The 26,997-nt window shown below is 31.7% G+C and overlaps 1 protein-coding gene across 1 annotated transcript; it reads left to right on the forward strand.

Annotated features, from left to right (window-relative positions):
• The first annotated feature begins 706 nt into the window (after positions 1–706).
• Positions 707–25,523, forward strand: LOC143071948 (transient receptor potential cation channel subfamily M member-like 2). The gene is made up of 21 exons (XM_076246660.1): positions 707–762; positions 2,244–2,462; positions 4,659–4,858; positions 5,113–5,251; positions 6,182–6,332; positions 7,955–8,066; positions 8,994–9,204; positions 10,047–10,312; positions 10,901–11,020; positions 12,207–12,263; positions 13,192–13,300; positions 13,995–14,105; positions 15,026–15,125; positions 16,457–16,688; positions 17,978–18,064; positions 20,703–20,834; positions 21,585–21,839; positions 22,097–22,292; positions 23,321–23,483; positions 24,330–24,493; positions 25,162–25,523. The coding sequence occupies exons 2-21, from the start codon at positions 2,291–2,293 to the stop codon at positions 25,257–25,259; spliced, it is 3,075 nt and encodes a 1,024-aa protein (XP_076102775.1). The 5' UTR covers positions 707–762; positions 2,244–2,290; the 3' UTR covers positions 25,260–25,523.
• Positions 25,524–26,997: the final 1,474 nt, after the last annotated feature.

Below are 26,997 nucleotides of genomic sequence, written 5' to 3' on the forward strand. Positions count from 1 at the left end.
TGAGAACTTGCTTTGAAGAATAACAATAAGTAAAACATATTTAACTCTTCAATTCTTTCAAAGAATATGTAACTATTTCATTATTCATTATTCATTTCAATAATGAATAATGAAATAGTTCACTATTCACTATTCAATGTTAAGTGATGAATAATGAAAATGAAACATTAACTTTAACTATTTCATTATTCATTATTCATCACTTAACATTGAATAGTGAACTATTGCATTATTCATTATTGAATTATTCATCACTTAACATTGAATATTGAATAGTGAACTATTTCATTATTCATTATTGAAATTCAATAATGATAATGATAACTTAACATTGAATAGTGAATAAATAACTTTTTCATTATTCATAATGGAATTCAATGTTAAGTGGTGAATAATGAATAATGAAACATAAACTATTTCATTATTCATCACTTAACATTGAATAGTGAATAGTGAAGTATTTCATTATTTATTATTGAATTTTGAATAATGAAAAATGAATAATGAACGTACTTCAGCGCGGTATTATTTCGTACACAAATTATTTTCAAAATTAACTCTTTTGTACTGTTTAATATACATGGTATATGCACTATGTAGATATTGTGCTATTCAATTTCATACATTACTTATAATACTAATGTTAACAATAGTTAATTATTGGTAGAATGAATATATTGAATCGGTTGTAATACGATACAAAAGGAAGTTTAAAATTTCGTCTTTGGTATACCATAAACACCATGAATTTCCAATAATAAGGTAAGCGAATATGTTTGAATTAATATATCAATACATTTGTTTTATATCCGAATAAGTTAATTTTCAGCTAAGGGTCTGTCAAAGAGAATTAAAGATGGTGACTTAATATTATATTTACAGGAACTACGGTTCTATTTGTTATTATCTCATAAAGAATCGAGTTAATAACGGCCTTCTTTTCTTTTCTTATTTTGTGTTTGTATTTAATCGTAAACGAAATTACAATTCGTTGCCAGCTCCTCCTTTATTTTAGGTGTGGTGAATTTACTTTATTAGGGATTAATTGTAAAAAAAAAATACAGATTGAAAAACAACTACCCCCCCCCCCCAAAAAAAAAATGGCGAACTTAAATGTAAATATACTAGATTTACTAACTGGATGTGCGTTGAGATTATTAAAGCCGCAAATTACCTCCTTGACAGCATTTATGTACGTTTAGGCAATATAGTTTTAGGTATTCATATGGGCACCAATTGTGTTCCTTTAATATCAGACTTATTCCTGTGGTAGCAATACACAGTTAGAAGTTTATTTTCGCATTATGGCCCCTGTGAAGTTTTTAAATATGAAAGTTTTTGAACAATAAAATTGATTTTTAGATAATTGAAGAATAATATAGCCTTCTAAGTGGGTTTATATGAACATTAAGATTGTTTTTAACATGTTTTATAGGCCATTTATATGATTGACAGTCCGTATTTTCCTATCCGTACCGTTCATAGGTCCATACATTATTGTAGTGTTTATCAACAAAGATTTTGCGCTCGATCTTTTCAATTCAATTTTATGGAAAAACGAGCAGATAAGCATATGATTTTTTTGGGACCACTTGATAGATATAAACCTATGGATTCAGGGAAGGTATCACTGTAATTGATTGAAATTTTCCTTTAGACCAAATTTTGGAGACTTTTGTGACATGTTCACCCCCCCTTTTTTGCTATATTTTGTATCTAAGAAATGCAGATTGTTGACATGGTTACACCCAAGACGGATTATATTTCACCCTTATGACCATTAGAAATCAAATCTATGGAAGATTCTCTTTCTATAAGTATATACATGCATAACACACATATAAAGCCTTCTTTGTTAGACAGGAGGGGAAAGAGGGTGTTTAAAAATTTTGAGTGTCGATTTTAAGTTTTTTTCCTAACTGTGTATTGCTACCTGTACTTAAACGAATAACGGTATATGCTTTAGAAACAGGAAAGTGGTCCATCAAGTAATCCCTAGTGTTATTTTATTTTTACTGAATAACTGATGACTTAAGTAGGTCCATTTCGAGGGATGTATAGCCAGTGAAGGTCATTAAAAACTCCAGTCATTATAGAAAGTAGGCAACATACCTGGTAAATGTAAGACAAGATAACGGTACACCTGACACAAAATTAGAACAAAAAAACAACGCTTTCAATCTTTTTATTAATCTTCAAACATGCATAATATTTATTTTACTTGTGAAAAATTCAATGTGTAGAGTACAGCACAATTCTGAAGATGTGAAATGCCAAGCACAACATAGACATGACCGAAACGAATAATGTTGATTCTATATGGAGGCAGTGTTCTGAAGATGGTAAAACAAAGCCCTGGTTTGTTATATCTGTCATTGGAGATACTACTAGTATTGTCCCCAGCACTTGGGAGAAATCAGGATTCCAGAGTAGTTTGATAGATACAGCTAAAGGAGCAAAAGGTAATTCACTAATAACGCTGCAATTTTACTCGCAGGAGTCAGCCATTTAATTTCCTTAAACATTGTTTTTTAACATCTTGGTTTCCTTAACTAAAGAAGAAGAGTATAAGCTTCATTTGACAATAAGACTAATAAACACACACACACACACACACACACACACACACACACACAACTATGCGACACGCAACATTCTTTAACAGTTAAAGAATTTTCATATTCATGTAATGAGTAAAAGAAATCCAAAAGATAGAATAAGGGACACCCAAACTCATAACTCATAAACAAACTGAAAATGTCAAGGCAAAAAAGGGAAAACGACGAAAAGACAAACAACTCCAAATAGGACAACCGTCTTGTTGCGTATGTAAGAACATACCCAGTGATAAGTCTAGTATGTTTGGAGAGAAAGGGTTAAATGTAAATAAACTCATCATAAATACCACGACTAAATTTTGTATATACACCAGACGCACGTTTCGTCTACAAAAGACTCATCAGTGACGCTTGAATCCCCGAAAATTAAGGCCAAATAAAGTACGAAGTTGAAGAGCATTGAGGACCAAAATTCCTAAATGTTTTGCCAAATCCAGCTAAGGTTATCTATGGCTGAGGTAGAAAAGCCTTAGTATTTCAAAAAATCTAAATTTTGTAAACAGTTAATTTATAAATATAACCGTATCAATGATAATTCATTTCAACACAACACAAAAGTGCTGACGACTGGGCTGGTGATACACTCGGGGGAATAAATCTCCACCAGCAGTGGCATCGACCCAGTGGTTGTAAATAAACTCATCATAGATACCAGGACTAAATTTTGTATATACGCCAGACGCGCGTTTCGTCTACAAAAGACTCATCAGTGACGCTCGAATCTAAAAAGTTAAAAGGCCAAATAAAGTACGAAGTTGAAGAGCATTGAGGACCAAAATTCCTAAATGTTTTGCCAAATCCAGCTAGGTTTGTCTATGCCTGAGGTAGAAAAATCTTAGTATTTCAAAAAGTCCAAATTTTGTAAACAGTTAATTTATAAATATAACGTATCAATGATAATTCATGTCAACACAACACAAAAGTGCTGACTACTGGGCTGGTGATACTCTCGGGGAAATAAATCTCCACCAGCAGTGGCATCGACCCAGTGGTTGTAAATAACTCATCATAGATACCAGGACTAAAATTTGTATATACGCCAGACGCGCGTTTCGTCTACAAAAGACTCATCAGTGACGCTCAAATCCAAAAAAGTTAAAAAGGCCAAATAAAGAACGAAGTTGAAGAGCATTGAGGACCAAAATTCCTAAATGTTTTGCCAAATCCAGCTAAGTTTATCTATGCCTGAGGTAGAAAAATCTTAGTATTTCAAAAAGTCCAAATTTTGTAAACAGTTAATTTATAAATATAACCGTATCAATGATAATTCATGTCAGCACAACACAAAAGTGCTGACTACTGGGCTGGTGATACCCTCGGGGACATAAATCTCTACCAGCAGTGTCATCGACCCAGTGGTTGTAAATAAACTCATCATAGATACCAGGACTAAATTTTGTATATACGCCAGACGTGCGTTTCGTCTACAAAAGACTCATCAGTGACGCTCGAATCCAAAAAAGTTAAAAAGGCCAAATAAAGTACGAAGTTGAAGAGCATTAAGGACCAAAATTCCTAAATGTTTTGCCAAATCCAGCTAAGGTTATCTATGCCTGAGGTAGAAAAGCCTTAGTATTTCAAAAATTCCAAATTTTGTAAACAGTTAATTTATAAATATAACCATATCAATGATAATTCATGTCAGCACAATAGTGCTGTCTACTGGGCTGTTGATACCCTCGGCGAAATAAATCTCCACCAGCAGTGGCATCGACCCAGTAGTTGTAAATAAACTCATCTTAGATACCAGGACTAAATTTTGTATATACGCCAGACGCGCGTTTCGTCTACGAAAGACGCTCGAATCCAAAAAAGTTAAAAAGGCCAAACAAAGTACGAAGTTGAAGAGCATTGAGGACCAAAATTCCTAAATGTTTTGCCAAATCAAGCTAAGGTTATCTATGCCTGAGGTAGAAAAGCCTTAGTATTTCAAAAATTCCAAATTTTGTAAATGAGACGGAAACGTTTTGCAGCGGATTTGCAATATACTATGAAACACATGGTTTACTGGAGTAACACTCTCAAATACACTAATTTCAGAATGTTGGATCTTTCACAAAGGCGGAAAAGGAAAACTGAGTGAGACTGTAAGAAAAGCAGTAAAAAACTACAGGGTGATGACAGGACAGAGGATTCCAGATGACAGATCGAACAGAATCAAACATTTCGATATCTGGAAAAATGTAAACAGAGCTAATATTAAACTTATAGCTATACAGTCCACTGAAAAACGACAGTCTGTGAGTAGCAACCTCATATAGTTTCCTAATACTATATATATAGCTTTTCTCCCAACTGACATGTAGCTTTTGTTTGCATTACTTTCGTATTTATTTGTATATATTCAGTTAGACGGGTCAAGGGAAAGCAAATTTAAGCGTTCCTTTTTAATGTGTAAAATGTTAAATAGGCTTGGAAGCATAATATTATCTCTCATTGACAACGATACGTGTATACTGATATTGACATATTAAATAAAAAATATTTCTTGCAGTTAGATTCCAGTATACAAAGCGATAAATTCGACAAACATTTTGAGATAGCTGATGACAAATTTGCAGATGTTCATACAAATCTACTGAAGAAAATTGGACATGAAAGGGTGAAAATTATGAAGCTGCAAAAGGATCTCAGTAAATATTTAGTTATAATCAATTCACCTTCATGCTTTTCTTGATGTGCTAATCATAAATTGTGAGTTTCATGTAAAAAAATTAATTTACCTCAGAATAAATTTCAAAATGGATTGACGAGTTTTGAAAATCGTTATAACTACTGTAGCCTCTTCGTAATGATTGTCGTTGATGGAATATGTTCGTTGTTGTTCTGCAGTTCGCTTATTGTGTCGACTATTATATCATTTGTTTGTGCGTTTCTCTGGGATGAATGTGCGTGTGTTTCATTTATGTAGTGTTGTCATTTTAGTGAACTATTTTTTTAACATTGTCATAAAGCGAGAGGTTTGGCGAGTAATCAAACCAGTTCAATCCACCACAATATTTCTGGTTATGTATTGAATTTCCTGTACCAAGTCAGGAATATGACAGTTGTTATCAAATAGATCGTTTATATGTATGTTTGCGTTTGTTTTTAATGCACTTCAATGTTCCTGCTGTTCCTGTGTTTACCTCTTAAAGTTGGTAAAATTAAACTCGTCATAGATACCAGGATTACATTTTGTAGTTACACCAGACGCGCGTTTCTTCTACATATGACTCATCAGTGACGCTCGAATCGAAAAAATAAGTTAAAAAGGCCAAATAAAGTACGAAGTTAAAGAGCATTGAGGACCAAAATTCCTAAAAGTTTTGCGAAATACAGCTAAGGTAATCTTTTCCTGAAGTAAAAATGCCTTAGTATTTCAAAAATTCAAGCATTTTGTAAACAGTTAATTTATAAATATGACCATATCAATGATAGTTCATGTCAGCACTAAGGTTCTGCCTACTGGGCTGGTGATACCCTCTGGGAATTAAAACTCCACCAGAGGTGGCATCGACCCAGTGGTTGTAAATAAACTCACCATAGTACATTCTCCGTTTTAATACTGTGATGTATTGCAGCTATCAGGATCCCAGTAATAGTGATTGTAGCAGAGGGAGATATAAAGACAATCAGACATGTAGATCAGATTCTCCAACAGGGAATACCTGTAGTTATCATCAAAGGTTCTGGGAAGGCGGCAGATGTTATATCAGAGTATCTTATATACGGGTAAATATTGAGTCTGTCAAATTCTATTTACAATTTACCCAAGTGTTTTCCTAACTTTTATCGTCACCGTTACGCAAAACAGTTAAGTGAATAAAATATAGAAGTGCAGTTGACAACATTATAAAAAAAGTGTTCAATTATTTCCAATTGTTATTAAAGGCCATATTTGAAACACCATATAAATTTTAATACTCTTCAAATGAAAGACAAAATATAGTACAGGGACGTTTGAACTCATAAATCGAAAACAAAATGACAAAAAACGAAAATACGACTAAAAGACAAACATCAGTACACAAAACGAAACATAAGAAACTGAAGACTTGGTAACACGTATATCATATCAAACCAGAGGCGAAATCGTGTGCTACGTAATTTAATTTACCATGTGACTGTTTTGATTCGAGGACTTGTAGATGAAATCAGAGTCTTATGTACTCAATTAAAATGTAAAATCCAGGTATTTCTTAAGAAATTTTACAACCGCTAACCTTGAAAAAAATCGTTTCTGGCAACAACTTTCCTCTCAAACTTACATATTTACATCATTGTATATGAAAAGTGGACATATTCAATTAAACATGTACACATTTGATATGAGCATAAGATTAAACCACCTGAATTTTGTGAATTATGCCTGGAATCATTGAAAATTATTGTACTTTCATTAATATGTTTTTGTTTTATTGTTCTACATTGTATTATTTGTTTTCTATTTTTGTATTGTTTTTGTATAAATATACTCCATGTATCACCTTAATCATTGTATGTTAGATTATAATGTGTTTTTCTCTGTACATTTGTTAATTTGTTTTAGAGAATAAAGTATGATCTTTACATCTATCTGAAACACTAATCAGTTACATTATTTTGACGAAATGTCGCGTTTTTGGTTATGAATTTAAGTTTTAACCAAAGGGTCTGACGTTAATATAAAATTTCAATCCTGGTATTTATGACGAGTTTATTTACAACCACTTGGTCTATGCCACTGTGATGACTTGAGTTATCATTGATATGTTCATAATTATAAATTAAGTGTTAAAAAAAACTTTGAATTTTTGAAATACTAAGGCTTTTCTACCTCGGGAATAGAATTACTTTAGCTGTATTGGCAAAACGTTTGAGAATTTTGGTCCTCAATGCTCTTCAACTTCGTACTTTATTTGGCCTTTTAAACTTTTATTCGGACGTCACTGGTGAGTCTTTTGTAAACGAAACGCGCGTCTGGCGTAAATATGAAATTTTAATCCTGGTATTTGTAATGAGTTTATTTACTGTAAATTCAACATTTCTTCGACGGAAAACAAGTCTTTTAAATTGATGCACTTCTAACCTTCCACGTTTAGTTTGATACTGAAAGATCCAATCAATGTCATTTTGGTTATATATGTGTACAAAATACCGTAATGTTCTTACTACATGTACACATGGCCATATCATTTTGTTAACCAGTTATATATTTGTTTAAGAATTCTTAATTCTCCAATCAGATGAATTGAAAACTTTAAAAGTATTCAGGTTTTAAAAACTGAACAATTCATGTGTTTTATTTTCATATAGATTTCAATATAGGCTTTTTATTGGAAAATTGCACTTGTTTAATGTTTCGCCGTTTTCAGTGAGGATGTATTAAAGAGTACAGCACCACTTTTGCTCGGTACATACACACATCAAGATGATCTCATGAATATAGAATTATTAATGAAGAGCATTCAACGCCAAGGTCATATGGTAACATATTTTTATCATAATTTGTTCTATAAAGTTAATAAACCACAAATGTCTGCTTTACATTGGTTAACTATTGTCGCCTTTGTATATCCATGTCAAGCAAATATTTGCAAAATACATGCAATTACAAATATGTACGGATATTGCCCTTATTTTAAATTATGTACAAGCAAACATTTTAGTCTTGAATTTTTTTAAACGACAGCTCTACTGTAATTTCAAAGAGACTGTTTTGTATCGAAATTGCAACATATACAAAAAGGCAATAGTAGAATACAGCTGTTCAATAGTCATGAATCGATTTGCTTTAAACCAACAAATCAGGGCTTCAAACCAAAACTACCAAATAAAAACAACGGAACAATAAAAACACTGTACTGCTACAAAAACGAACGCCAACATACATAGAAACGGACTATTAAATAACAACGGCCATATTCCTATATGCTTCAATTGTGAAACAATGTAGAAAAGCAATTTACATCTATATTCAAGCATTCTATTTTCATTTTGACTTATGTACTTTGTCAATATGACATTTTATTTTGTTTTTCTGTGGAACATATTTGTTTTTTAAGTGATTAAGTTTATAACACAATGTTGACTACTGTACCCCTATTTTTGACTTTTTTTACCTATCAATACAGGTTGTTTTGTGCACATTCACATCGTTGGCAATATAATAGAATTTCATGCGACTGTCAAATAAGTGAGAGGATAAGCTAGCTATAAAACTAGTTTTAAACCACCATTTCCTACATACGGTGATGCCTTTTTTAATGTCAGGATTATGACATTTGTTATTCGTTCGTTTGATGTGATTGAGCCTTTGATTTTGCAATTTGAATAGAAACTTTTTGTTTTGAATTTTCCTCGGAGTCTCGGTATTTTTGTGATTTTTTTTCTTCTATATCATGTTTGTTTCAGATATCCATATTTGACATTAAAGACCCGACGCAACGTTCTCTATCTGACACAACTACAGATGCAATTTTACGAGCTTGGTCTATAGGGACAACAAACAATAGTCTACCGAACACACCAAGTCCAATAAACATAGATGCCATGAAACAGACAGGAAACAGATCAAGAATTCAAAATGAAAAATACCCAATACCAAATTTGAAAGAGATCGCAAGTAATTGTCCACCTTTTGTATACAAATGATTATCCACAATGGTTTATATAATAGCAGTTTAATGTGTTATCAAAGATCACACAACTATATCCATAAATGTGTCAATGCAATGTTGGACAGTTTTAAATGTTTAAAAAGAAAACAATCATATAAACCCAATAAAGTTGCCAGAATAATTGCTAATTAAAAGTCTCCACTAGAGACTTAATGATGTAGTCGAAAGCAGCTTTATTAGCAAACTATTAAAGACCCCGAAATGACTAATGTACAACAATTCAAACGAGAGAACTAACGGGTTTTTTCTTATGAAAAAGACAAAAGTAAAAAGTAAGCTAAATATGACACAAAGCAACCGCTGATCACAAATTCCTGAGTTGGGACAAGGACACATCGAATGTTGCAGGATAAATATGTTTTCGAGCATCGAAACATTCCCCTAACCGGAAATAGTGGTGCAACAGCACATCAAAAGAACAAACTATGAAAACGGTTATAAAGTGCTTTACCCTGTAGATCGAAATAAAGCACAAAAATAACTAGCAAAACTATTTCAGACACAAAATTTAAGTACAAATCTGAGATTACTTGGATTCGGTAAAAATTAGTCCAAGGCCAATGACAATTTAGTATAATTATGTGTCTAAGAAAACTGTTTTTATTTTATAAAAATACATCTGTTATCTCTTCTTTAACCGAATAACAGTATATATTATTTTGCGAATAGTCACTGAAATTGAAGTCTAACACAACAAGTAAAAGTTGAGAAATCCAGAAACAATCTTTCATATAACTAAAATCAATAATCAATATGAATGATTATTTACTGTTATTTGGTTTTACAGATTTTGAGGAAATTGAACCAGATAGTTCAACAGAAAAATTGAAGAAAAAGTCAAATTTTCTTGCACCTATGACGAATAATCGGGACACTGGCTCCCCGGTACCATTAGCTGAAGAACTTGCAACACCTGCTTTTTCCAGATCAAAAACACTAAACCCAATTGGAGTAAAGACATGGCTAAACCCATCATCATTTCCGTTATACTTTTTCATTGCATATCAACTTATTCAGCTAAAATTTAAGGAAGACGAAAAATTGTGTCGCGAGGTGAATAATCAGTTTCATACCTAAGACATTCGTGCGTATATTATTTTTTTTCCTCTGAAATATAATTGGTTTTATGGACGATTGTCAAAATAACTTGTGAGCCTTACTTAAATATAAAATAACATTTGAGAGCGTATCAATATAAGAACCTTATATATCTGCCTCAAGTTCACATTACCTTGTAGGATCCCGGTAAAGATAGCTATACATTTAAAAACAAATTGATCATCATATTTAAATAATGCCAGTATCAAATCAAAAACCAAATGTGCAGATTGTAACCTAATACTTCGCGTAAAAAATATGACAGACATGAACCAATGACAACCACTGAACTACAGTCTCCAGACTAGGGGCAGAGATATATAGAATGTGGCTGGGTTAAACATGTTTGTTAGCGGTATATGTAATGCCGACTTACAAATCAGAAACTGTATTTTTACGCCTTTTTTAAAGTCAGAATTTAACTTACCTGTTAGAGAAAGCCATTGAAGAATGACGAGTACTCATACTTTTCATTTCAGAATTTAACTTACCTGTTAGAGAAAGCCATTGAAGAATGACGAGTACTCATACTTTTCATTTCAGAATTTAACTTACCTGTTAGAAAAAGCCATTGAAGCAGACAAATTAGACTATGTTACTGTCTTACTTCAAGAACACGATGTAAAGTTTGACACAAGGTGTTTCCCACATCTCTACGCGGAGGTATTGTTTATATTCGTAATACGTCTGTCTTAAAAACATTTTGACTCCTGTATTCGAGACATGATCAAACAAATAATGCAACCTTGTGATACTGTGTCTAAAATAGTAAATCAATGATGAGGATGTCAGATTTGACCACATTATAGAAAGTAGCCATATAATCAAATTCAGCCTTGAAAATGGTTGACAAAGACAGCATTACAGACATTCAGAACCCCCAAAAAACGTATTTGGAATATGATAAAGAATATGATTTTTGATTTTATTTTTTAATACTCTCTCTATTCCGTCATTAAAAATGTCTTTAATTGTTCTGTAATCTATTAAATGGTAACAAATGGAAGTATTCACTGAAAAAGAAAAAGATATACTTTTCTTTATCTTTGATTTGTTATTCTTTGTTTGTTTATAAAACAAGGAGATGTGATATGATTAAAAATTAGACAACAGAACAGTACTGGGATGTAAACAGAAAACTCTATGGCCCTCATCTACACTTCAATTTATTCCAAACTTCAAAACTGCTATAAAAGCCTATTTAGGTATGATTAGATATGAGCAAACTCTTTACCTTAAAACATATAGCGTCAATGTATTCATAATACAGTTTTTGCTGAAGTCTTGACTCATATCTATTTTGTAAATTCATGTTTAATATGACAATTTCAACATTTGCATGATGTCATACTGACATCACAAGTAACTTTGTTGCGCATTTTTGCATTATCCGTTACCATCATATTGGAAATAAAACTAATTTTAAACCACGCGATACACACGTGTACACTAAAGAAAATAATATCATACGTTTTTACATTTCATATTATCAGAAATTTGCATTTCTAAAATCATCTAAGAATTAAAAGGGATTTTTTTATGCCAATTGGCGCATTATGTTTTTCGTCCGTGTATTCATCCGTCTGTCTATTCGTCCGTTTGTCACGTTTCAGACTAAGTATTTCGGTCAAGGTAGTTTTTATTTTCAATCAACTTGAAAATTTATATTCATGTTCCCTATGGTATAATCTATAATTTATATGCCAAATTACAATTTTTGACCTCAATTTCAGGGTCTACTGGCCATAAAAATGATAGAGGTGTTGGGCATCAGCGTACTAAGAACTTAATTCTTATTTATTCACTTTGTTACTGAAGTCATTTGTCATTCATCATTTCTATTTTGTAGACAGTAAAATGCAAACTTTGCGAACACGATTGTCAGCATCTTTACTCCGTAATTAAGGTAATTAACTAATGATAAAACTTAAAGATTCTATTTTTATATAGCAGTTGAATTTCAAACTTTGGGAATTTTCAGATCAGTTTATTTTGCTATATCTTATGAATAAAACTCTCCAGTTTAAACAAAAATTCTTTGAAAAAAGTGGCAAATGTACTAGAGGGACATTCAAACTCATAAATCGAAAAATAAACTCGCAACATAGATATTCCATAGCGATAACACAAACTGTTTTGGCTTCAATTAAACTTTGGAAGGGATAAGAGTTGTCTAAAATACTTTCCCGGTTTTTTTTATATTTATTGTAGCAACACCGAATAAACTTATCACCGAAGTTTATCCACGATATTTTGTTGAGTTCGTGTTGCTCAATTGTTATGTATATTTTGTGGATTTATATTTTCGATGTTTTATTTTTTAATTTTCCATAACGTTGTCGCGTTGTCTTCGATTTATACGTTCAAAAAATGTCCTATTGTCATTTCCCTTTTCTGTTTATTATTTGTAGTTTTTGGTTGTCAATCTGAGTTACATAGCAAACTTACAAGCAAATTCTATTTTTATTGTACATCAGTATGTAAATTTTGTATTAATGTTAAGGTGGTACCTAACACTACAGGGAGATAACTCTGTAAAGTCAGCTAAACGTTTTAATTACGTTGTGTTGTAAAGGGAATATTAAGCTTCTCAATGATCAAAATTGGTGTTTGTCAAACTGCTATATAACCAGTGTAATTTTTCTGACAAAACGGTTGGTTCAAAATTTTTTAATTTTTTATATTTTTGTTAAAGGGTCAAAGTAAATAATTTGACAAAATTTAATGAAAATTAAACGAGCCAAATTAATTTTAGTGAAAGTGTTGGGTACCACCTTAAAAAGAATATCTGCTATTTTGGTAGAATGTAAAACGCTTTTAACTTCCTTTTCTAGATGAAAAGTGGATCAAGGATTCTTTTTGATGAAGATGACGACGATAATGGTCATTTGTGCATAGATTCTGCTCGAAGCATTTGTGCAACATTTCTCCATTATCCTAGAGGTAAACTATAATATCGTTGATAATTATATTTGGGAGGTTCATTAATGTAGTGTAGAGAAAGGATGAGATGCATATTCTATACAATTATTTAGAAGAAATTTAAAAGAGAGGCGAAAGATACAAACCAAAGGGACTTTCAAACGCATATGTCGAAAATAAACTGACTGCTAATTTCTGTGTCATTTTGGTCTCTTGTGGAGAGTTGATTCATTGGCAATCATACCACATTTTCTTTTTTAGATTGACAACGTCTTGGCTAAAACAGAACAGACAAACAACAGTACGCAATACACAACGAATGTTTACATCGCTTTATGTATAAATTGAATCCAACAATCTGTGATGCGTTAGTTTCAGATATTTATGTTACTAGCAGTTTTGAACTACAACTATATGAAAAGGAAAAATGTGAGAAAATACCTGACATAAAAACAACCAAAAATAAACAAAAATATGGCATTGTCAGATTAACCGTGTTGCCAACATTGATTGACTGTTGACAAGTTTCCGAATTTTCAAGAAGTCTTTCTTTGCATTTTTTTTTGTATTCGCTTCTTGGTAATAGTTGGTATATAAACATAATATGTTAATATACCCGTAAAGGTTATTACTATTCCAAATCATAAAAGCCTTTCAGTGCTAATTACTAATTTTATCACATGGTAATCAATTATCCTGTTTATTTTAATTTCAGTCCACGGAGAATATAAAGAAGCAATTTTTCATGACTTATTGATATGGTCATTATTTGCACATAGACCAAAGTTGGCGACAATGTTCTGGAAAGCATGTGATGATCAGCTATGTATGTTTATAAAGGTTACAAATTGTCAAAGTCTAAGCATGAAATATTTAGAAAATGAGTCTTTCTAATGTATAAAAATACGATGAAAACTTCTTGTCCTCGTATCAGTCTGTAAATACAAAAGCATACTTGAAGTCAAATGAAAGGTCTTAATATTCATCCTATATAAATATAGGAAGATGTGGTATGAGTGCCAATGAAACAACTCTCCATCCAAATAGCAATTTATAAAAGTAAATCATTATAGGTCAAGGTACGGCCTTCAATACGGAGCCTTGGTTCACACCGAATAACAAGCTATAAAGGACCCCAAAATTATTAGTGTAACATTATGGCTAGTATCTGTAAAAATCTGCCTGAACATGAATAAAATATATGAATCTGGACGTTAAGCAAAAACTCATAAAATCAATTATAAAACTGGTTTTTGTTTTCATGAATGAAACAATTCCTATCTGTATTTCTTTACTTAAAATGCAGGAATCAAATTGCAATTCCTAAATTCTATGAAACATTTTATGTCTTCAATGTATCACAGCTCAAAAGTGATAGTATTTTTGAACGAGAGAATATAAAACGTGGGGCAACATCTAAAGTCGTCATCATTATGACTTGCTTCACTGTGTTCTATGAATACGAACTTTTAGGCTAATTGAAAGAATCATAGCTAAAATACACCAAGAAGCACCTAACAACTCACTTATCCTTTTTGTTTGTTTCTTTGGTCAATCAGTTGCCAATATCAGATTAAGACCAAAATACAGAGGGAATATATTCATTGCATTTTAGCAATATGATGACTGTTATCGCGTCTGGATTCTACATTGTTTCTGGTCAATATAAACATGCACGTTGTTTCATTTGATTTGATTGTTTGTTATACATGAGGCTGAACATTGAATAAACAATTTGGATTGCAGTGACCTCTCTGTTAGCAACTGGTATTTTGAAGAAAATGGCGTCCAGTGCAAAGGAAAACGCAGACCAGTCCGTCTTTGAGGATCTAATGGAACATGCAAGGCAAGTCCTTTATATTTTATATTTTTAAAAGCTGACAAGAATATGAAAAAAAATGATAGTCAAGAAAATGAAAAATAGATTTAAAACAAGTTAAGATATATGAAACTTTAACCGCAAAAAAACCCAACAAAACCACAACACAAAATAGTGTTTTTGATGTATATCATTTGAAACTATATCTTACACGACTGTATCACCCACAACAACTTTGCTATAATCAATAATAATTTAAAGCTCATACTGACACCCCAAAAAATTGCTTCATTTCATAATTTAACATGAATAAATAGACAGTGCTGCTCTTATTTTAACTCAAGTTGTTGATTAAAGTATCTATATTTACTTAGTCTCTTAGCTCCTACGGGGAGAATATACCATTGACAAAACTACCTCCATCTAAATCTGTCAAGCGCTTATTTTATTTAAAAGCGTTCAAATTATGTTCCTGTTGTTTCATTCCAAATTCTGTGTCACTGCGTCTGGTGTTTCTTCGTCTTCTTCGGTTACGTTTTTTTTGTTTTTGTAATAATGTTTTTTTCTGTTTTCTGTCTATTTATTGTCTTTTCTTCTTGATTTGAATATTAAAAGCTTCTAGATCAGCTTTTCATCATATACCAGTAGGTCATCTTTCTTTCCTTGTCAAACCATCTGATGATGATCATGATTTTCCCAAAGTAGTAGTTAATGTACAATTTGAGTCTTGACAACATTGTTTGAGTTTTCTCTATGTTTCTGCTCCGTCCTAGAATAAATATTTTACATTTGAGTTGAATAATTGTTTTTTTGTTTCTTTAGGCACTACATACTTTCCGTAAAATGTGAAAGATGACTCTGGCTTTAGCGATTCTTGATTTAACATCAGCGTCTGTATCGACTTCTTTATTGTCAATTCTTAATCCGAAATAAGTACACTCCACCTCCTAAAAAGGAATGGATTTTTTTCTGGGAATTGTGTTTTGCACTGGATGTGATTGCTATATCATCCGCAAAAAACATGTTTTTAAGTGGTTGTCATATCGTCCATTGGATTCTATTTTTTATCCCTTCAGTTGATTCTTTTATAATGTAGTATATTACAAAGAAAACAACGTCGAAAGCATGCCGGCTTGTTTTACTCCAGCTTTGACATCAAATCACTCGCTTGGCTTTCCTTCATGTATAACTCTGTATTTCATTTTATTATAGGATGACGTTTATGAATGTCCGTGGTATTCCATCTATAATGACCCTTCCTATTCCAAAAGGTTTCTATGACCAGCTGACAAATGCTTGTTCAAAGTGTATAAACTTAATACATATCTATATTTACATATAAATAACATTAATTTCAGAGTATTTGAACGTCGATCCTTGGAGATGCAGTCCACTGTGTACAAAGATCATCCAAAGGAAGCTATGGAATTGATGACCACTGAGGTCAGTGTCTGGGATATCCATATCAGCCCTCTGCAGTGTGCATATGACAACGATTTATATGACTTTATAGCTCAGCCATGTGCACAAAGATGTCTGAACACCATATGGTATAACAAACTAGGCACTAATTTCTGGGCTTCGGCAAAGGTAAATACTCGTATAAAAAAAGTAAAATAACAAAAAAACTGAGCTCCGAGGAAATTCAAAGCGGAGAGTCCCTTATCAAATTATTTGCTCTTGTAAAATTTTGGAAATCATTTTGTAGTAAGAAACACATCTCCCAGTGCAAATCCTTTTTTTTTTATTTCCTTGGCCATTGAATATCGTTTATTGTAGAAATGCACCACTGGCGCTGTTAAGGAAGCTGGCTTATCATGTTTTGGATTGTTTGTCAGATTTTCGGAATCCTCTGGTTTTATCCATTTGAATGCCTTGCAAAAATTTTCCCGGTGACCCCCATTTTTCTTTTTAAAATTATTTTCCATGTTTAATGATAAGCCATCTGTAAAAGTTTTATAAAATGTTAATTACTTTTTAACAGTTTTTGAGAACTTCAACGTGTCATTTTCCCGGTGACCCCCATTTTTCTTTTTAAAATTATTTTCCATGTTTAATGATAAGCCATCTGTAAAAGTTTTATAAAATGTTAATTACTTTTTAACAGTTTTTGAGAACTTCAACGTGTCAATGATAAAGCTATGAAAAGTCAAGAGAGAATATTTTCCCGCCAAAATTTCAATGACTCATATCTCGAAAACAAACACGGTGACCTATATATTTTTTTTGCTCTTTGGATTCCTTTATTAATTCCATTTCAATATAAACTAGTGTTTTGAAAAGTTAATTACTTTGAAACTGAGAAGCGAACTCCCTTAATTAAATTTGTCTTGGTAGTCTGTAAGTCTCTATGGGCATCACCAGCCAAAAAGCAAATAATAAGTAACTTGCATGAATATACTGATACTGCTTCATTGTAGTTCTCTGCTTTAGTATTTTTCATTTAATGTGAACTAAGAAATATAGGTATCTTATCCAAAGCTATAATTTCATTAGTATTTATGACTACGCGATTATTCGTAAATGAATAATTTTCAATTAAATAATTGGATGATCACATACATGTAGTATATACAATATAATATTCCTCGTCGCTTGATGGTGACTTCTCGGAATAAAAATTGGAATGTATGCGTTTAATGAACACGGAATTCATATTTCAAACTTTTGTGAGAAATTTAAAAGCAATTCATTGGTTACCAAAATGAGTGATTTCATGTTTGCTAGCCCTCAGTTAGATACGCGAGCGATAAAGTTGTTATTTATGATTAAAAAGAAAAACAGGAAAAGTTACCTACATTGTATAATTTTTTGATGATATTTATTTAATTGTACTAAATATGATTCCGTCAAGCTGTCATGTGCTTCTATTGTTTTAGAAAGGATTTAGATTCAGAAAAATTGGCGGGAAATTAGCAATCTGTAGATTCCTGGCAGCTCCTTTCACAAAGTTTGTTATAAATTATGTAAGTAGCAAAGAACTTAAGAATACTTTTATATTGAATATTATTCCAATATGCTTCCCTGATTAATAATTTAATTATAAACAATTGAAGTGACATAAACAGAGTTTTGTCATATTATGAATACTAGAACACACCCGCGAAATCGCGGGCATTCAGAGCGGAGTTAAAAGTATGTAAAGTGTTGTTAGAAGTTTTATACCTCCTCCTTCATTTCCAAAATTCCCAATTTTTGGTTTTCTATCAATTTCAATATGAACATACATTTAGTATGTTATGAACATTTAAGTAAGGAGCCTGTAGTTCAGTGGTTGTCGTTTGTTTGTGTGTTACATATTTGTTTTTCGTTCCTTTTTTTGTACATAAATAAGGCCGCTAGTTTTCTCGTTTGAATTTTTTTACATCGTCATTTCGGGGCCTTTTAAAGCTGAGTATGCGGTATGGGCTTTGCTCGTTGTTGAAGGCCGTACGGTGACCTATAGTCGTAAATTTCTGTGTCATTTTGGTCTCTTGTGGAGAGTTGTCCCAACATGGCAATCATACCACATCTTTTTTTTTTGTTATCAATGAATTTTGTAAAATATTTAATGAATGGAGAATTTCAGAAAAGGTATCAAAAGTTCACATGAATAATTTTAGCGCTTATCTGTATATTACTATATAAATAAAGTGTATTTACTTTCAATTCTTAGTTTAGTAAACGATCCATGGTGGTCAATTGACATAGTATACAGACCCTCTCCATTTAATAAACTCTGAACAGAGTTAAAATACACTTTATTCGTACTATTTGTTTGTTCAAAGTATACAGAAAAACCCAAACCGGAAGTATAATCTGACTTAAAATTTCGTCCAATGACGGGACAATATCCGGATGCCTTTTTTCTCGTTTTTCTCCCAAAATAACTCAATCTGAACAATCATATGAATGGATGACAAATGCGACTATGCACTGTACATATAGGACACAGAGTCGTGTTGATTAATTTACTGTGGAAAGAAGAGAAGCGACACCAAAAATGAGGTCTTCTCGTTTAATAGTATAGATGTAAATTACAAAAAAATCGGTCAAGTGATAAATGTTTTGAAACTGTAAATACACATAAGACAATTTTCAATAATGAGTGTAGGAAGTATATAAACGTTTCATCTTTTTTTAAATTTTTATACTAAACCACAATACTTCATTTTGATATTTCTGAATGGATTACATCGTTTTGATTAAAACGAAGTAACGCTGCTGACGTAAACAGCATATCAACGTCTGAAAATCAACTTAATATGCTGTGAAGAACAAGTTTTACTGTATACAATTGATAAAACGAGAAAAAGCGGACTAAAATCCTTTGCTTCTTTTTTTTCAATTCAAAATAAAAACAAGTTGATATTCAAATAAACATATTGTGGAATATTTTTTATAACAATAACCATGATAGCCCTATTTTCGTATCAAACAAAACCTGTTACTTCTTGTTTCGAATAATTTTTTCGAATATAACGGAATTGATTACTTTTGTAGAATCAAAACTCATTGGAAAATTTTGATAAATTGCATGCTCATATTGGTCTTTTCTAATCTGTTCCCCATATACTTTACATCATTATCTCATTTAGAAAGAAGGCTTACCTAATTAAATGGGAACCTAAAAGTCAGAATCGGATGTCAATATACATATTAAAATTACTTAAAAACTAATAATGCCCTTTCCTGGATTTAGATATCTATATCTCTACCGGGAGATTAAAAAAAGATGATTTTTACACTTCATATGGTATGTAATCCAATTAATGACAGTGACGTGATGTTGTCATATCGTTAAATATGGCCCTTTTTTGTTTTTGTTTTTGAATTAAGATTGATTCTGTCATTGGATCTTTGAATAATGAATAAACACATTTATTTTGAAAACAGTTGTTGGCATAATACGAACTATGTTCTTCTCGTATGATTCATGATGGCATGCTACTAAACTCCTAACGGGAGAGTTATCGATTATTGTCAATTTTCATTTGATGAAGACATAATCTTTCAATCAATTATATCGAGCCTGCATGTTAGAAGCTGGAGATTTTAGTATGTATTTTTTGGCTTTGTGTCTGAGATTCAACATTGTCTAGAGGTATAAGGGAAGGGACAATCTAACAAAACATTTCTAACCCGCTGCCTTTGTAAGTCATGTGTGTGTGTGTTTGTTTTTTTTTTCAATTTGGTTTTGGTTCATTTGTACTTTTCGGCATTTAGTCTGGCGTCAACTTTTGGATTAGTTGAAAACCCATTGGTGGCATTGGGCTGGTTATTTCTTTTTTTATTGGTTACATTTATCTATTCTGGATTTCACAATTTCCATTTGGTTTCTTCTTTCAAGTTGGCAATAACTAACGAAACCAAAGTTGAACGGAATATGGTAAAATGAAAATCCACATTTTTAAAAAGCACAAACATACGAAAATTCCAAACCAAAAAGATTCATAAACGCCCTTTAAGATGAACAGATAAAAAAAATCTATATACAACAGAAGACCAAAAACAAAAAAGACAAAAAATACACTTAATAACTCGATGCTGGTGGAATCCGAAACTTTAGATATGTTTATTCATATATAATCAAAACGTTTGGAATGCGTTATATTTTGCTTTCAGATGATTTTTCTGGCAGCTCTTGTTATATATAGTGCTTTCCTGCTAACGTCTGTAAAAAGCTACGAGGAAATAACCTGGTATGAGGGATTTGTTTACGTCTGGATGTTTGCAGATATTATTGAGGAGTATGTGGTAAGACATCTATTGACACGCCTTTTTGCAACATATTTTTAACTTGATAACATATTAATACGTTCATCTACCACATTTTTTCAATTGAAGAAAGTCTCCACAATTTTTCTTTCGTCCTCAATGCTCTTCAACTTCGTACGTTATATGGCCTTTTTAACTTGTTTTTATTCAAGCGTCACTGATAAGTCTTTTGTAGACGAAACGTGCATCTGGTGCAAATACAAAATTACCAATCCTGGTATCTATGATGAGTTTATTCACTGCTTTTGACATTATAATATCACGAAAAGAGAGTGCATAATAATCTTATTTACTTTAAAAACTTATAATTACATAAAGTCATTAACTTGAACAGGATAACAAAGTGGTTGAAATCATAAAAAATCATAAGTCAAAGACAGACAGAAATCCCATCGACACAAAAGCGAAAAGTCAAACAAGCTAAAATACTGAAAACTAATTGTGACTCTCGAAGGGTGAACATTGATGCTCTGTAGGCGATAATCATGGATATGAATTGCACAATTTTAGTTAGCATAATGACGATAATATAAGTAAGTTAAAAAGATGAAAGTGTTTTTCTTTACCATAAACTGCAATAAAGGATACCAAAGAGCAGTCAAACTCATAGATCGAAAATAAACTGACAACGCCACGGCTAAATCAGAAAAAAAAGACAGACAAAAAATAGTACAAAAGACACAACATAGAAAACTAAAGACTAAAATAACTGTTTATATATATGTATAGGTTCCAAAAGTGATGGGACGAGATGCCAATACAGATAATTGGTACAGATTTAGGAGATACATAGGCGATTTCTGGAACGTATTGGATACAATATCATATATAACAACATTTATTGCCATTGGATTGCGCTTCATTGACCTTAAGTGGGCAAGACGTATTTACAGTTTCAGCTTGTTCATGGTCTATATGAGGTTTCTTCATTTCGTCCTCATTTATAGGAAAGTTGGAGTCTATGTAATCTTGATAAAAGAAATGGTATGTCAATGTAATATTTATACTTATGCGTCAAAAATAAATTTATTTTTTCATTAATTTAAACATTATTTCAATAAATTCATACAAAACGTAAATATTGTTCACAAGTCACTTACTGATAAGTAGAAATCAAAACAAATTTGAACACAAAGTTGAATGTGCATTAATTTAACTTTATTTGATACGATCATTATATTTACACACTACTTTTGATTACTGAATAAATATTACATATTTGAGCCTTTTTCAAATTCAAGATGAGAGACTTGGCTCGCTACTTTGTCATCTTGATTGTGTTTATGGTGGCAGTTGGGGTAATGTACCATGCAAATAGGTATCCAAACCATAATGACATGTGGTCATCACATGGAGTTGAATACTGGAGAATATGGAGGATATTGAACCTTCCTTATTGGCAACTATATGGAGAAATATTATTAGATGAATTGCGAGGTAAATCTAAAAATAAGCTGTGAAATTTAGAAGAAAAAAATGCTTAATGTATGAACTATGTGCGTTACTTGATAATGTTTTTCTTCAAATCAAAGAAACGGTATTTGTGAAATATTTCTTTAGATAATGAACCTCGCTGACTGTTATGTGTTGTCCTATTGACATTGATTATTTTCATAGTTAAGAATAAAAAATCAGAAGTACAGAACTTCTAGGAACATTCAAGGCGAAAAGCACCTAATCAAATGGCAAAATCAAAATCAAAAGGTCAAATACATCAAACAAATGGATAAAAACTGTCATATTCTTGACTAGGTACATGAAGCGTATTCATACTTTTAATACCACTATCATTCGAATTCAAACCAAACACATATACTATACCTATATTCTAATTAATTTAAACCTGTTCTCATTTCCACAAATTAGATCCGCGTTTTCAAACGATCAGATTTGTTCTTAGTAGTTCTTTCATGTATTCCAACACAAGGAAAATCTGATAGTTCAAGTATAGTAATGCAATATAGTAATCCTTTATGCATATATACATTGTACAATGTACATGATCTGGGAAATCCGGAAGTTATGTATTTCATACAGCCTACAGTTGCAATAAAAGATAGTTTCCCTTTATGACAATGCATTTGCTCAATCTATTTCATGTTTCTGCAAACGATTACTTCAAAAGAGTCTATGCGTGAGCTATAACGTAAAGCTTCTGTTTGTATTTGAATACAATTCTTAAGTTCTCAATAAAAGAATAAAAGATGTTTTTTTGTAAAAAAAAAGTTTATTTAGATTTCCTTTTTTGCCAGATTCTACAAAAGTTTGGAGTGATGCGTCAAATATCATTCCAATTTTAATACCATGAAAGTTTCAGTGCATCTTGTGTTATGAAATATTTGATTAACCTTCTGGTATCTACTGCTTCAATTCATAGTATGTACATACCAGTGAACCTTAAGCGCATCTACATTGAATGTTATACACCTTTACTGTATTTATTTTCCTTTTTTGTTTTTACGTAGGTGAAAATGAAACAGAGTCGTGTTCAAAAGACTTATCCGACTATAAAGATAGCCACGCCATAGAAGAATGTGTTGAATCTGATTGGATAATTTTAGTAATTGCAGCCTTCTACATGTTGTTATCAAACTTGCTGTTAGTCAATCTTGTCATTGCTTTGTTCAGGTAAAGCATTTAGTTAAACATACAACAAAGTGTGTTGTCTTTTCAAACGGTCAAATTAAAATATTTATAGTTAAATGCTGGTAAAAAGTTTTTCTTAATAGAAACAAAACACAAGTAGCACAAAAACCCAAATATTCTATCAAAACATACATTGTAGCAGCTCTTTTAGGAAACGAAACATTTCGAGTTAGTATCAACTGGATCAACGATAAGAATTGCAAATATGCATACATTTAATTTGGGATCTATAATAACTATAAGAATTCATACAGGCAGCAAATGTATAATCGTAGAAACTTATATTGTACAAGAAGATTTTGGTAATTAAATTTGTACATTTGACTTGATTATAAATAAAAATAACAAGTTCAGACAATTTGTGCCGCCAAAGATATAATATAGCGTAGTAAGAAGCCAGTCAACGCTTCGATATTGAAATGATTCTATGCTATTTTTCATTAAACCTCCTATGATGAATGAACAAAATATTTTTCGAAAATAGGATATCACTTCCTGAAGGAAGTTGACTTTACGTGTATTTGGCTATTCCTTGTATGTTCTCCTAATCCTATTAAAGGTAAATCTAGCAAAGCGAATAGTTTGCACAAAATATAAAGTGTTATTGACATATCTATATACCAACATGGTTAAATCAATTATAATTGTGAACTACAACACATAACATGCATATGCTTTGAAGTTTCATAAAACAAACCAATGTTAAATATGTCAAAAAGTAAGTATCCCTTGCTAAAATCTGTCAATGTAATTTAAATATTTTCACTTCAGTCTGAACCGAAACGTTATCTATATACAAATTGTCATATTTTTCTTATTTTGTTACAGTGCACGTTTTGAGAAAGTGAAATCAAATTCAGAGAAAATCTGGCGCTATATACGGTATTCTTACATAATGGACTACAAAATCAGACTCCCGGCAGGCCTTAATCTTGTACTTCGACCTATAATGGCGTTTCTATGGATATGTGGCAAATGCAAACACAATAAAGGTATCAAGTTAATTTATTCATTCAACATTTATTACTTTTTCAATGATAATTACTGTTTAATTTGTCGAAAATTTTTATTTTTTAAATGTATTTCATTAACAATTGTTCTACTGAAACGGTTAAAAATACTGATTTAAAAAATAAAAACTGTCAGATTGCGTTTACTATTTGCACCAAAAAGTGCGTCGCTCTTTGACCTATGGAATATAGCGAGGTATTGAAAATTGATTGATGAACCAAAGTCTAGTACTTTTTCACTTGAAGACAAACAGATTCCATATTTTTATTAGAGTGTCACCATGTCGATGACCATCGATACCGAAACATTAATATCTTAAATTCTTTCTATAATTTCACGTAATAAAATAAAACAATATACCCTTTAAAATATCTTGTATTACGACTTAAAAATTTACTCAATGAAATTAACATTTGTTATATAACTTTGATTTTCATACCATCATTTAGTTAGTATTTCGATTTAGATTAATTTTTTAATGTTACTTTGATATTTTTATTTCATAATGATTGTATACCTTAGCTATTCTTTAAAAGTTGGAACACCTGTGTTATACATTCTTCATGAAATAGCCAAATGTTCATGATTTTTCAAAAGGGGAAAAATGATTAAATTTGTTAATATGATATAATTATTATATTTATTGTAGTTGATGATGAATCGCTCAAATACAGACAAGAAGTGAAGCGTGCATCACTGGAACATATAAGAACATTACAATCAATGTGCGTTGAACGGTGCATATAAACCATCAACAACATAAGAATATATGTTTTCTGTGGTTTTGAAAGAACTATTTGAACACTTTTTTAGTAATAGAAACATTGGGTATTCACGTGAGATAAAAAGTCTATCTATTCATGTACAAGTGTGATATTCTAAAGAAAGTGTTGGTCCTATATATGTTAAAGACGCCATATCTTAAATCAAATTGATAAGGCGGTAGGTTATTTTAACCTTTGAAAACGATTTCACATCAATACAGAACTTTAAAAAAAAATTAGTAAATGCGAAAACAAAAAAAATCCTTAGAATATGCATTGTTACATTAAGAAAAAATAAAGTTTCATCATTTACATAACATTTTAAATTATTAAAACACCATTTTAAAATTATTCTCTAAGACACTAGAAACTGTGAACCTCATAAAAATCAATATACATGTACAATTTATAATTTATTTCAATCTACCATAAAAGAGGGACGAAAGATACCAAATTGACAGTCAAACTCATAAATCTAAAACAAACTGACAACGCCATGGCTAAAAATGAAAAAGACAAACAAACAACAGCACACACGACACAACATAGAAAACTAAAGAATAAACAACACGAACCCCACCAAAAAACTAGGGGTGATCTCAGGTGCTCCGGAAGGGTAAGCAGATCCTGCTCCACATGCGGCACCCGTCGTGTTGTTTATGTGATAACAAATCCGGTAAATAGTCTCATTCGGTAGGTCACATTCAGGAAAGGGAAGGGGATTGTAGTTACGACGTAAGGAACATATCCGATATCATTTGTGAAACGGTTATTCCATAACGGTCAACCAACTCGTGATGGCGTCCGTAAAATTTACGAAGGGATGATTTCAACTTCACCATTTGGAACTCTTGGTTTAATAGCTTCCTTGTGAGCAGCAACCCTCTATCAAGAAAATCATGATAGGAAATGCAAGCACGGGAATATCGTATCAATTGGGAGATATATACCCCGTATGCAGGTGCTGCTGGAATGTTGCTACTTAGAAATGGAAAGTTCACAATTGGGAAGCTGAAATCATCTCTTTTGTCGTAAAGTTTTGTTTTCAACCGACCCTCATTGTCAGTTTCTAGATGTAAGTCAAGATATGAGGCCGACTTAACTGTATCTGTAGTATCCTTTATCTCTAGCTCGATTGGATAGATGCGTTCCACATAGTCACCAAATTTTGAATTATTTTGTGAAAGAACGTCATCTATATAGCGAAAAGTAGAGTTAAAGGATATTGCTAACTTCTTATCTTTCTTCCTAAGAAGTTCCTGCATGAAGTCAGCCTCATAATAATAAAGAAACAAGTCGGCAAGTAGAGGGGCACAGTTTGTTCCCATTGGAATGCAGACAGTCTGTTGAAAAACACGTCCTTCGAACGTAACAAATATGTTGTCAATCAAGAAATCAAGCATCTTGATAATATCAGTTTCAGAGAATTTTTTGTTCGAATTAGAGTGATACTTTACAAAGTAGGATTTATCCCTCCCTAAGACAAGATACTTGTATGTAATGCTTGAGATCCTGTAGTGAAGATATAAAAAAAACTGTACCACAAAAAATAATGTTAGACAAATATTTATACAAAAGTGGTTATATGTGGCAAATATTTTTTAGTTAAAAAAATGTTGTTCAAATTTGGTTTTATCAGAAATGTATATGTTAACTGGTAATTAATGCTCTTCAACTTCGTACTTTATTTTGCCTTTTTTGGATTCGAGCGTCACTGATGA

The sequence above is a fragment of the Mytilus galloprovincialis genome, chromosome 4 (assembly GCF_965363235.1).
Source record: "Mytilus galloprovincialis chromosome 4, xbMytGall1.hap1.1, whole genome shotgun sequence".
Lineage (NCBI taxonomy): Eukaryota > Metazoa > Mollusca > Bivalvia > Mytilida > Mytilidae > Mytilus > Mytilus galloprovincialis.